General features: G+C 40.8%; 1 protein-coding gene across 2 annotated transcripts in view; it reads left to right on the forward strand.

The window, feature by feature from the left end:
- TMOD4 (tropomodulin 4) overlaps window positions 1-12,404 on the forward strand; it is a 46,412-nt gene that overhangs the window by 11,278 nt on the left and 22,730 nt on the right. The window contains exons 1-2 of one of the 2 annotated variants that reach the window (XM_069728747.1): window positions 486-567; window positions 12,104-12,257. In XM_069728747.1, coding sequence (XP_069584848.1) covers window positions 12,138-12,257 — 120 coding nt within the window. In that variant the 5' untranslated portion in view covers window positions 486-567; window positions 12,104-12,137. Of the gene's footprint in view, window positions 1-485; window positions 568-12,103; window positions 12,258-12,404 lie in introns of those variants that run through there. The other variant, XM_069728746.1, reaches the window with a different exon arrangement.

Here is a 12,404-nt window from a genome sequence, read left to right on the forward strand (position 1 = left end):
CTCAGAGGAAAGTCCCTCACCCCTCCCACCTTCACTAGTCAGAACTGGTAAAGTGGCTCCAAAATTCATGAAAGATCCTTTGTTTGGTTTTGGTACGATATTATGCACCATGTTTACGGTAAGAACACGAAAATATATATTCGTATTCCCACTCGGTGTAGGTACCCATCCCTTGAAACTCGGGCTTCTAACTCCATCTGGTAAAGAAGTAGGGATTTCTCTGTAAATATGTATCCCAGTTAGGACATATTTGATCTCATTAGAATGCTCACGTTAATCTGAGATGAATGATGAGCTTTTTAGGACGCTGACATGTTTTGTAGTGAAGTTATAGAAACTAGAGAGAATAGTTTAAAGTTTAGGCAGAATGTAGAGAGAGGAGGGTCTGGATAAGCCAGCCTTTCTGTGATGTCACAGCCTTAATGTTTTAAGTGTCTGGCAGGCTCTGAGGAGTCACTTGCTGCTGGATTTCTTGTCCTGTCCTGGAAGAGCCCTGCTCACGTCCCAATGAGCTGGGACGTATGGGAAAAACTCCACTAGCCTGGTTGCCTGTCATGCTTTGAACATGTAAGTGTTGTTTTTTTTTTTCTCTTTTATTCCCTTTATGTTATAATTACCCATGTACATATTTGCAATTGTCTCATTTGTAACTTCTTTATAAAATATTTTTGATAAAGCACTGCCTAATTAATTTCAATGGGATATAATATTATATATTAGTCCGTTCTCCTGTTCTAAACCGTACCCTAAGTCTCTTGAAGGGAAAATACGCTACTGTTACTGTTGTGTTGGGTTAGCTTTGGACCCGTTTAATCGAAGCTGGTGGCGGCGATACCGTGTGCAGGCTTTTGGGTTATGTTGTAGCGGCTGCGGCGTTAATAATTATTGTTCCTGCCTGAGTGGGAGTAGTTATCGCGTCGCTGCAGCGTGCCCAATAGCCAGTACATAGCAGGCAGCCTTTCTGGCGACTAATTACCCAGGGTGCAGTACCTAATCTGACCTGAGAGTAAGGGGGCGCCAGAGAGCTGCAAGTGTTAAGTGGAACTGTAAGCGGGATATACATAAATCCCTGCAGTTTGTGGTATATAGAAAGCAGTGGGATACCTAGAATAAGCCCCTGCTGTAAACTAAGAGGTCAATAGCCTTGTGTGTGGTTTTTTCATCACATTGTTAGCAGTGGAGGGATAACTAAGATAAGCCCCCCTGCACATGTGATAGCCGTCTGTTGGCCTAAAGTCACCCCAACTCGTGACGCAGGGGTGACGGTCACGGTGTGAATCCTGACCAATTGGTGACAGCGGTCAGGGGAATCGTGACAATATACACTGCACAGTACCACTTCTCCTGTCCTGTATACTGCGTGTAATTCTCAGTACCTGTATTATTCTGTATATATACACTGCATAGTACCACTTCTCCTGTCCTGTATACTGGGTGTAATTCTCAGTACCTGTATTATTCTGTATATACACTGCACAGTACCACTTCTCCTGTCCTGTATACTGGGTGCAATTCTCAGTATCTGTATTATTCTGTATATATACACTGCACAGTACCACTTCTCCTGTCCTGTATACTGGGTGTAATTCTCAGTACCTGTATTATTCTGTATACAGTGGGGCAAAAAAGTATTTAGTCAGTCAGCAATAGTGCAAGTTTCACCACTTAAAAAGATGAGAGGCGTCTGTACTTTACATCATAGGTAGACCTCAACTATGGGAGACAAACTGAGAAAAAAAAATCCAGAAAATCACATTGTCTGTTTTTTTAACATTTTATTTGCATATTATGGTGGAAAATAAGTATTTGGTCAGAAACAAAATGTCATCTTAATACTTTGTAATATATCCTTTGTTGGCAATGACAGAGGTCAAACGTTTTCTGTAAGTCTTCACAAGGTTGCCACACACTGTTGTTGGTATGTTGGCCCATTCCTCCATGCAGATCTCCTCTAGAGCAGTGATGTTTTTGGCTTTTCGCTTGGCAACACGGACTTTCAACTCCCTCCAAAGGTTTTCTATAGGGTTGAGATGTGGAGACTGGCTAGGCCACTCCAGGACCTTGAAATGCTTCTTACGAAGCCACTCCTTCGTTGCCCTGGCGGTGTGCTTTGGATCATTGTCATGCTGAAAGACCCAGCCATGTTTCATCTTCAATGCCCTTGCTGATGGAAGGAGGTTTGCACTCAAAATCTCACGATACATGGCCCCATTCATTCTTTCATGTACCCGGATCAGTCGTCCTGGCCCCTTTGCAGAGAAACAGCCCCAAAGCATGATGTTTCCACCACCATGCTTTACAGTAGGTATGGTGTTTGATGGATGCAACTCAGTATTCTTTTTCCTCCAAACACGACAAGTTGTGTTTCTACCAAACAGTTCCAGTTTGGTTTCATCAGACCATAGGACATTCTCCCAAAACTCCTCTGGATCATCCAAATGCTCTCTAGCAAACTTCAGACGGGCCCGGACATGTACTGGCTTAAGCAGTGGGACACGTATGGCACTGCAGGATCTGAGTCCATGGTGGCGTAGTGTGTTACTTATGGTAGGCCTTGTTACATTGGTCCCAGCTCTCTGCAGTTCATTCACTAGGTCCCCCCGTGTGGTTCTGGGATTTTTGCTCACCGTTCTTGTGATCATTCTGACCCCACGGGGTGGGATTTTGCGTGGAGCCCCAGATCGAGGGAGATTATCAGTGGTCTTGTATGTCTTCCATTTTCTAATTATTGCTCCCACTGTTGATTTCTTCACTCCAAGCTGGTTGGCTATTGCAGATTCAGTCTTCCCAGCCTGGTGCAGGGCTACAATTTTGTTTCTGGTGTCCTTTGACAGCTCTTTGGTCTTCACCATAGTGGAGTTTGGAGTCAGACTGTTTGAGGGTGTGCACAGGTGTCTTTTTATACTGATAACAAGTTTAAACAGGTGCCATTACTACAGGTAATGAGTGGAGGAAAGAGGAGACTCTTAAAGAAGAAGTTACAGGTCCGTGAGAGCCAGAAATCTTGATTGTTTGTTTCTGACCAAATACTTATTTTCCACCATAATATGCAAAAAAAATGATAAAAAAACAGACAATGTGATTTTCTGGATTTTTTTTTCTCAGTTTGTCTCCCATAGTTGAGGTCTACCTATGATGTAAATTACAGACGCCTCTCATCTTTTTAAGTGGTGGAATTTGCACTATTGCTGACTGACTAAATACTTTTTTGCCCCACTGTATATACACTGCACAGTACCACTTCTCCTGTCCTGTGTACTGGGTGCAATTCTCAGGATCTGTATTATTCTGTATATATACACTGCACAGTACCACTTCTCCTGTCCTGTATACTGGGTGTAATTCTCAGTATCTGTATTATTCTGTATATATACACTGCACAGTACCACTTCTCCTGTCCTGTATACTGGGTGTAATTCTCAGTATCTCTATTATTCTGTATATATACACTACACAGTACCACTTCTCCTGTCCTGTATACTGGGTGTAATTCTCAGTATCTATATTATCCTGTATATATACACTGCACAGTACCACTTTTCCTGTCTTGTATACTGGGTGCAATTCTCAGTATCTGTATTATTCTGTATATACACTGCACAGTACCACTTCTCCTGTCCTGTATACTGGATGTAATTCTCAGCACCTGTATTATTCTGTATATATACACTGTACAATACCACTTCTCCTGTCCTGTATACTGGGTGCAATTCTCAGTATCTGTATTATTCTGTATATATACACTGCACAGTACCACTTCTCCTGTCCTGTATACTGGGTGTAATTCTCAGTATCTGTATTATTCTGTATATATACACTGCACAGTACCACTTCTCCTGTCCTGTATACTGGGTGTAATTCTCAGTATCTGTATTATTCTGTATATATACACTGCACAGTACCACTTCTCCTGTCCTCCATACTGGGTGTAAATCTCAGTATCTGTATTATTCTGTATATATACACTGCACAGTACCACTTCTCCTGTCCTGTATACTGGGTGTAATTCTCATTATCTGTATTATTCTGTATATATACACTGCACAGTACCACTTCTCCTGTCCTGTATACTGGGTGTAATTCTCAGTATCTGTATTATTCTGTATATATACACTGCACAGTACCACTTCTCCTGTCCTGTATACTGGGTGTAATTCTCAGTATCTATATTATCCTGTATATATACACTGCACAGTACCACTTTTCCTGTCTTGTATACTGGGTGCAATTCTCAGTATCTGTATTATTCTGTATATACACTGCACAGTACCACTTCTACTGTCCTGTATACTGGATGTAATTCTCAGCACCTGCATTATTCTGTATATATACACTGTACAGTACCACTTCTCCTGTCCTGTATACTGGGTGCAAATCTCAGTATCTGTATTATTCTGTATATATACACCGCACAGTACCACTTCTCCTGTCCTGTATACTGGGTGTAATTCTCATTATCTGTATTATTCTGTATATATACACTGCACAGTACCACTTCTCCTGTCCTGTATACTGGGTGTAATTCTCAGTATCTGTATTATTCTGTATATATACAGTGCACAGTACCACTTCTCCTGTCCTGTATACTGGGTGTAATTCTCAGTATCTGTATTATTCTATATATATACACTGCACAGTACCACTTCTCCTGTCCTGTATACTGGGTGTAATTCTCAGTATCTGTATTATTCTGTATATATACACTGCACAGTACCACTTCTCCTGTCCTGTATACTGGGTGTAATTCTCAGTATCTGTATTATTCTGTATATATACACTGCACAGTACCACTTCTCCTGTCCTCCATACTGGGTGTAATTCTCAGTATCTGTATTATTCTGTATATATACACTGCACAGTACCACTTCTCCTGTCCTGTATTCTGGATGTAATTCTCAGTATCTCTATTATTCTGTATATATACACTGCACAGTACCACTTCTCCTGTCCTGTATACTGGATGTAATTCTCAGCACCTGTATTATTCTGTATATATACACTGTACAGTACCACTTCTCCTGTCCTGTATACTGGGTGCAATTCTCAGTATCTGTATTATTCTGTATATATACACTGCACAGTACCACTTCTCCTGTCCTGTATACTGGATGTAATTCTCAGCACCTGTATTATTCTGTATATATACACTGTACAGTACCCCTTCTCCTGTCCTGTATACTGGGTGTAATTCTCAGTATCTGTATTTTTCTGTATATATACACTGCACAGTACCACTTCTCCTGTCCTGTACACAAGGTGTAATTCTCAGTATCTGTATTATTCTGTATATATATACACTGCACAGTACCACTTCTCCTGTCCTGTATACTGGGTGTAATTCTCAGTATCTGTATTATTCTGTATATATACACTGCACAGTACCACTTCTGCTGTCCTGTATACTGGGTGCAATTCTCAGTATCTGTATTATTCTGTATATATACACTGCACAGTACCACTTCTCCTGTCCTGTATACTGGGTGTAATTCTCAGTATCTGTATTATTCTGTATATATACGCTGCACAGTACCACTTCTCCTGTCCTGTATACTGGGTGTAATCCTCAGTATCTGTATTATTCTGTATATATACACTGCACAGTACCACTTCTCCTGTCCTGTATACTGGGTGCAATTCTCAGTATCTGTATTATTCTGTATATATACACTTCACAGTACCACTTCTCCTGTCCTGTATACTGGGTGTAATTCTCAGTATCTGTATTATTCTGTATATATTTACTGCACAGTACCACTTCTCCTGTCCTGTATACTGGGTGTAATTCTCAGTATCTGTATTATTCTGTATATATATACAGCACAGCACCACTTCTGTCCTGTATACTGGGTGCAATTCTCAATATCTGTATTATTCTGTATATATAAACTGCACAGTACCACTTCTCCTGTCCTGTATACTGGGTGTAATTCTCAGTATCTGTATTATTTTGTATATATACGCTGCACAGTACCACTTCTCCTGTCCTGTATACTGGGTGCAATTCTCAGTATCTGTATTATTCTGTATATATACACTGCACAGTACTACTTCTCCTGTCCTGTATACTGGGTGTAATTCTCAGTATCTATATTATCCTGTATATATACACTGCACAGTACCACTTCTCCTGTCCTGTATACTGGGTGCAATTCTCAGTATCTGTATTATTCTGTATATACAGTGGGGCAAAAAAGTATTTAGTCAGTCAGCAATAGTGCAAGTTCCACCACTTAAAAAGATGAGAGGCGTCTGTAATTTACATCATAGGTAGACCTCAACTATGGGAGACAAACTGAGAAATAAAAATCCAGAAAATCACATTGTCTGTTTTTTTTAACATTTTATTTGCATATTATGGTGGAAAATAAGTATTTGGTCAGAAACAAACAATCAAGATTTCTGGCTCTCACAGACCTGTAACTTCTTCTTTAAGTGTCTCCTCTTTCCTCCACTCATTACCTGTAGTAATGGCACCTGTTTAAACTTGTTATCAGTATAAAAAGACACCTGTGCACACCCTCAAACAGTCTGACTCCAAACTTCACTATGGTGAAGACCAAAGAGCTGTCAAAGGACACCAGAAACAAAATTGTAGCCCTGCACCAGGCTGGGAAGACTGAATCTGCAATAGCCAACCAGCTTGCAGTGAAGAAATCAACAGAGGGAGCAATAATTAGAAAATGGAAGACATACAAGACCACTGATAATCTCCCTTGATCTGGGGCTCCACGCAAAATCCCACCCCGTGGGGTCAGTATGATCACAAGAACGGTGAGCAAAAATACCAGACCCACGCGGGGGGGCCTAGTGAATGAACTGCAGAGAGCTGGGACCAATGTAACAAGGCCTACCATAAGTAACACACTACGCCACCATGGATTCAGATCCTGCAGTGCCAGACGTGTCCCACTTCTTAATCCAGTACATGTCCGGGCCCGTCTGAAGTTTGCTAGAGAGCATTTGGATGATCCAGAGGAGTTTTGGGAGAATGTCCTATGGTCTGATGAAACCAAACTGGAACTGTTTGGTAGAAACACAACTTGTCGTGTTTGGAGGAAAAAGAATACTGAGTTGCATCCATCAAACACCATACCTACTGTAAAGCATGGTGGTGGAAACATCATGCTTTGGGGCTGTTTCTCTGCAAAGGGGCCAGGACGACTGATCCGGGTACATGAAAGAATGAATGGGGCCATGTATCGTGAGATTTTGAGTGCAAACCTCCTTCCATCAGCAAGGGCATTGAAGATGAAACGTGGCTGGGTCTTTCAACATGACATTGATCCAAAGCACACCGCCAGGGCAACGAAGGAGTGGCTTCGTAAGAAGCATTTCAAGGTCCTGGAGTGGCCTAGCCAGTCTCCAGATCTCAACCCTATAGAAAACCTTTGGAGGGAGTTGAAAGTCCGTGTTGCCAAGCGAAAAGCCAAAAACATCACTGCTCTAGAGGAGATCTGCATGGAGGAATGGGCCAACATACCAACAACAGTGTGTGGCAACCTTGTGAAGACTTACAGAAAACGTTTGACCTCTGTCATTGCCAACAAAGGATATATTACAAAGTATTGAGATGAAATTTTGTTTCTGACCAAATATTTATTTTCCACCATAATATGCAAATAAAATGTTTAAAAAACAGACAATGTGATTTTCTGGATTTTTTTTTCTCAGTTTGTCTCCCATAGTTGAGGTCTACCTATGATGTAAATTACAGACGCCTCTCATCTTTTTAAGTAGTGGAACTTGCACTATTGCTGACTGACTAAATACTTTTTTGCCCCACTGTATACACTGCACAGTACCACTTCTCCTATCCTGTACACAGGGTGTAATTCTCAGTATCTGTATTATTCTGTATATATATATACACTGCACAGTACCACTTCTCCTGTCCTATATACTGGGTGTAATTCTCAGTATCTGTATTATTCTGTATATATACACTGCACAGTACCACTTCTCCTGTCCTGTATACTGTGTGCAATTCTCAGTATCTGTATTATTCTGTATATATACAGTGCACAGTACCACTTCTCCTGTCCTGTATACTGGGTGCAATTCTCAGTATCTGTATTATTCTGTATATATACACTTCACAGTACCACTTCTTCTGTCCTGTATACTGGGTGTAATTCTCATTATCTGTATTATTCTGTATATATACACTGCACAGCACCACTTCTGTCCTGTATACTGGGTGCAATTCTCAATATCTGTATTATTCTGTATATATACACTTCACAGTACCACTTCTCCTGTCCTGTATACTGGGTGTAATTCTCAGTATCTGTATTATTCTGTATATATACACTGCACAGTACCACTTCTTCTGTCCTGTATACTGGGTGTAATTCTCAGTATCTGTATTATTCTGTATATATACACTGCACAGCACCACTTCTGTCCTGTATACTGGGTGCAATTCTCAATATCTGTATTATTCTGTATATATACACTGCACAGTACCACTTCTCCTGTCCTGTGTACTGGGTGTAATTCTCAGTATCTGTATTATTTTGTATATATACGCTGCACAGTACCACTTCTCCTGTCCTGTATACTGGGTGTATTTTTCAGTATATATATATATATATATATATATATATATATATATATATATATATATACAGTGGGGCAAAAAAGTACTTAGTCAGTCAGCAATAGTGCAAGTTCCACCACTTAAAAAGATGAGAGGCGTCTGTAATTTACATCATAGGTAGACCTCAACTATGGGAGACAAACTGAGAAAAAAAAATCCAGAAAATCACATTGTCTGTTTTTTTTTAACATTTTATTTGCATATTATGGTGGAAAATAAGTATTTGGTCAGAAACAAAATTTCATCTCAATACTTTGTTATATATCCTTTGTTGGCAATGACAGAGGTCAAACGTTTTCTGTAAGTCTTCACAAGGTTGCCACACACTGTTGTTGGTATGTTGGCCCATTCCTCCATGCAAATCTCCTCTAGAGCAGTGATGTTTTTGGCTTTTCGCTTGGCAACACGGACTTTCAACTCCCTCCAAAGGTTTTCTATAGGGTTGAGATCTGGAGACTGGCTAGGCCACTCCAGGACCTTGAAATGCTTCTTACGAAGCCACTCCTTCGTTGCCCTGGCGGTGTGCTTTGGATCATTGTCATGTTGAAAGACCCAGCCACGTTTCATCTTCAATGCCCTTGCTGATGGAAGGAGGTTTGTACTCAAAATCTCACGATACATGGCCCCATTCATTCTTTCATGTACCCGGATCAGTCGTCCTGGCCCCTTTGCAGAGAAACAGCCCCAAAGCATGATGTTTCCACCACCATGCTTTACAGTAGGTATGGTGTTTGATGGATGCAACTCAGTATTCTTTTTCCTCCAAACACGACAAGTTGTGTTTCTACCAAACAGTTCCAGTTTGGTTTCATCAGACCATAGGACATTCTCCCAAAACTCCTCTGGATCATCCAAATGCTCTCTAGCAAACTTCAGACGGGCCCGGACATGTACTGGCTTAAGCAGTGGGACACGTCTGGCACTGCAGGATCTGAGTCCATGGTGGCGTAGTGTGTTACTTATGGTAGGCCTTGTTACATTGGTCCCAGCTCTCTGCAGTTCATTCACTAGGTCCCCCCGCGTGGTTCTGGGATTTTTGCTCACCGTTCTTGTGATCATTCTGACCCCACGGGGTGGGATTTTGCGTGGAGCCCCAGATCGAGGGAGATTATCAGTGGTCTTGTATGTCTTCCATTTTCTAATTATTGCTCCCACTGTTGATTTCTTCACTCCAAGCTGGTTGGCTATTGCAGATTCAGTCTTCCCAGCCTGGTGCAGGGCTACAATTTTGTTTCTGGTGTCCTTTGACAGTTCTTTGGTCTTCACCATAGTGGAGTTTGGAGTCAGACTGTTTGAGGGTGTGCACAGGTGTCTTTTTATACTGATAACAAGTTTAAACAGGTGCCATTACTACAGGTAATGAGTGGAGGAAAGAGGAGACTCTTAAAGAAGAAGTTACAGGTCTGTGAGAGCCAGAAATCTTGATTGTTTGTTTCTGACCAAATACTTATTTTCCACCTTAATATGCAAATAAAATGTTAAAAAAACAGACAATGTGATTTTCTGCATTTTTTTTTCTCAGTTTGTCTCCCATAGTTGAGGTCTACCTATGATGTAAATTACAGATGCCTCTCATCTTTTTAAGTGGTGGAACTTGCACTATTGCTGACTGACTAAATACTTTTTTGCCCCACTGTATATATATATATATATATATATATATATATATATATATATATATATATATATATATATATATATATATATATACTGCACAGTAAAGCTTCTACTTTATTTTGGGCGTTGTGGGTATCAGTCTTGGCCTTTGGCAGTTTAGATGACTATCTCAGCATGCTTTTGGTGTCCCCAGCTGAGTCAGTGTACTGCCTAGAGACGATTAACTGTTTGCAGCAGACAGATGCAGTTCAGTATAATTACACGGACGTCTCTGCTCAAAATTCTTCATATTTGGAGGATTAATAAGCTCTTCCACTGAGGACCCTGCATGTGTCCCGCCTGATGTGTATATGAAGCTGTACATAATATGGTTAGGCTACTGTTATAGGTTCCTGGAGACTGGGGCCCATTCAAGGTTGTTCTTGCTTCCGTTTTAATGTGCGCTATGAACCATATGCCCCCATGCGTGCTGTAGTATTACCTCTTCTTTTGAATGTTTTGTCCTCTATGGTGTTAAGCTTTATATTCTGCTTTTATCAATGTACTGTATTGTAGTTTTCTTTGTATGGGGTTATGGATTGCATTTCAGTATTAATCTACTGTATGGTGGTTCTCTATGATGTTATGCACGGTACACTGTTATTCATGTACTGTATGGCAGTATTCTCTCGATGGTCATCTGCACTATGCTGTGAATGCCCACTTCAGTTGGTGCCCATTCATTATTATGGCAGGGACTAACCTCTGCTGCTGCTTCTCTGGATTATAGAGATTTGATGGCAGTGAAACTAAAATGAAGGGCATTTTTGGCAGTAGATGACTGGAACCATTCCCCTGCCGGGTATAGTGAATTGGGTATAATAACATTGGACAACTTGATAAGATAGGGTGGAGGTTTGTGTGGTTCTGTATGGTGTATAAAGCCTTAAACGGTCAAATCAAGGATTTGTCCTATATCTGAAGGGGTGGAGTAGAAATGGGGGTGGCTAAGGTATGGACTACTAATAGGTCTCAGTTGAATGGTGGCCAAAGTCTACGTAGCCTCCACATATAAATGTCATTGTAAGTTTACTAATGCTGGGATATTCCCGATATGGTGATATATACCAGACACAACCCATACACAGGGTGAAAGTGTTGTAAAAATTTTTGGACCTTCCTTTAAAAGAAGCTGATAATTTTTTTGTGACCATCTTTGTAAGGACCAGACCTAGGAGAACATGATATCAGCTGATGTTATATGGAGGAGGGACTGAATCCTAATTATCATCCAGGATTAAGGTGTTTTTTGCAAGAAAATTTTTTGACCATCTTTAGGAGGACCAGACCTGGTAGAACAAGATCTCAGCTGATGTTAAATAGTTTCGTAGCTTTGAACTTTGAAGGTAGACATAAGTCAATCGCGTTCAACCTATAGTTGATTGGATAAATCCCATCTTGCCCCCATAATAAGGTCTTTATTCTAGTGTTTGATCTTTTTTGGTGGCAGTGTTTGTGAAGACCAGTCTTGGTAGAACAACATCTCAGCTGATGTTACGTGGTGGTAGTTAATCCCATCTAGCCCCCATAACGAGACCTTTCTTCTGCTGTTCAAACTACATGCTAATGACTAAGATTTGAAAACTTTATGAAGGACCCAAACAACATGTAATACATATATGCTAGCCACCTTAGGGAGAGACCCAAGTTGGGCTAAATGTAGCGGGACGAAAGAGACCGAAAAGCCCTCTACTTAAAGGAAATACATAGTGGATGCTTTCCTGAAACGTCAGGAAAGCATCCACCAAACAACATGAGCAGTTATACAGTCCAATGTTCTCCATAACTTTGGAGAAACTCCTGTAGTGATTTTTTTTTCCTCAAACTTTTTTGCCATTTCTTTTTTAGAAGAGGCTGAAAAGCCACCACCTCCTCCCCCACCATGTCTTACCAGAAGGAGCTGGAGAAATATCGGGACATAGATGAAGATGAGATCATGAAAGGAATGTCAGCTGAGGAGCTGGCCCAACTGGACATTGAGCTGCAAGAGATGGACCCTGAGGTACCGATGGCTAGAAATATGAGAAATGTCCTTCCTTGGGAGCAAACACTTAGAAATTATCCAGACTTCTCAAAAATAGTTGCAGTGTTCAGCGTACTAATGTGATCCCTTCTGTCGGCCTCAATCATGGACCGTTATTTATGGTCC

The sequence above is a fragment of the Ranitomeya imitator genome, chromosome 1 (genome assembly GCF_032444005.1).
Source record: "Ranitomeya imitator isolate aRanImi1 chromosome 1, aRanImi1.pri, whole genome shotgun sequence".
NCBI classification, from domain to species: Eukaryota; Metazoa; Chordata; class Amphibia; order Anura; family Dendrobatidae; genus Ranitomeya; species Ranitomeya imitator.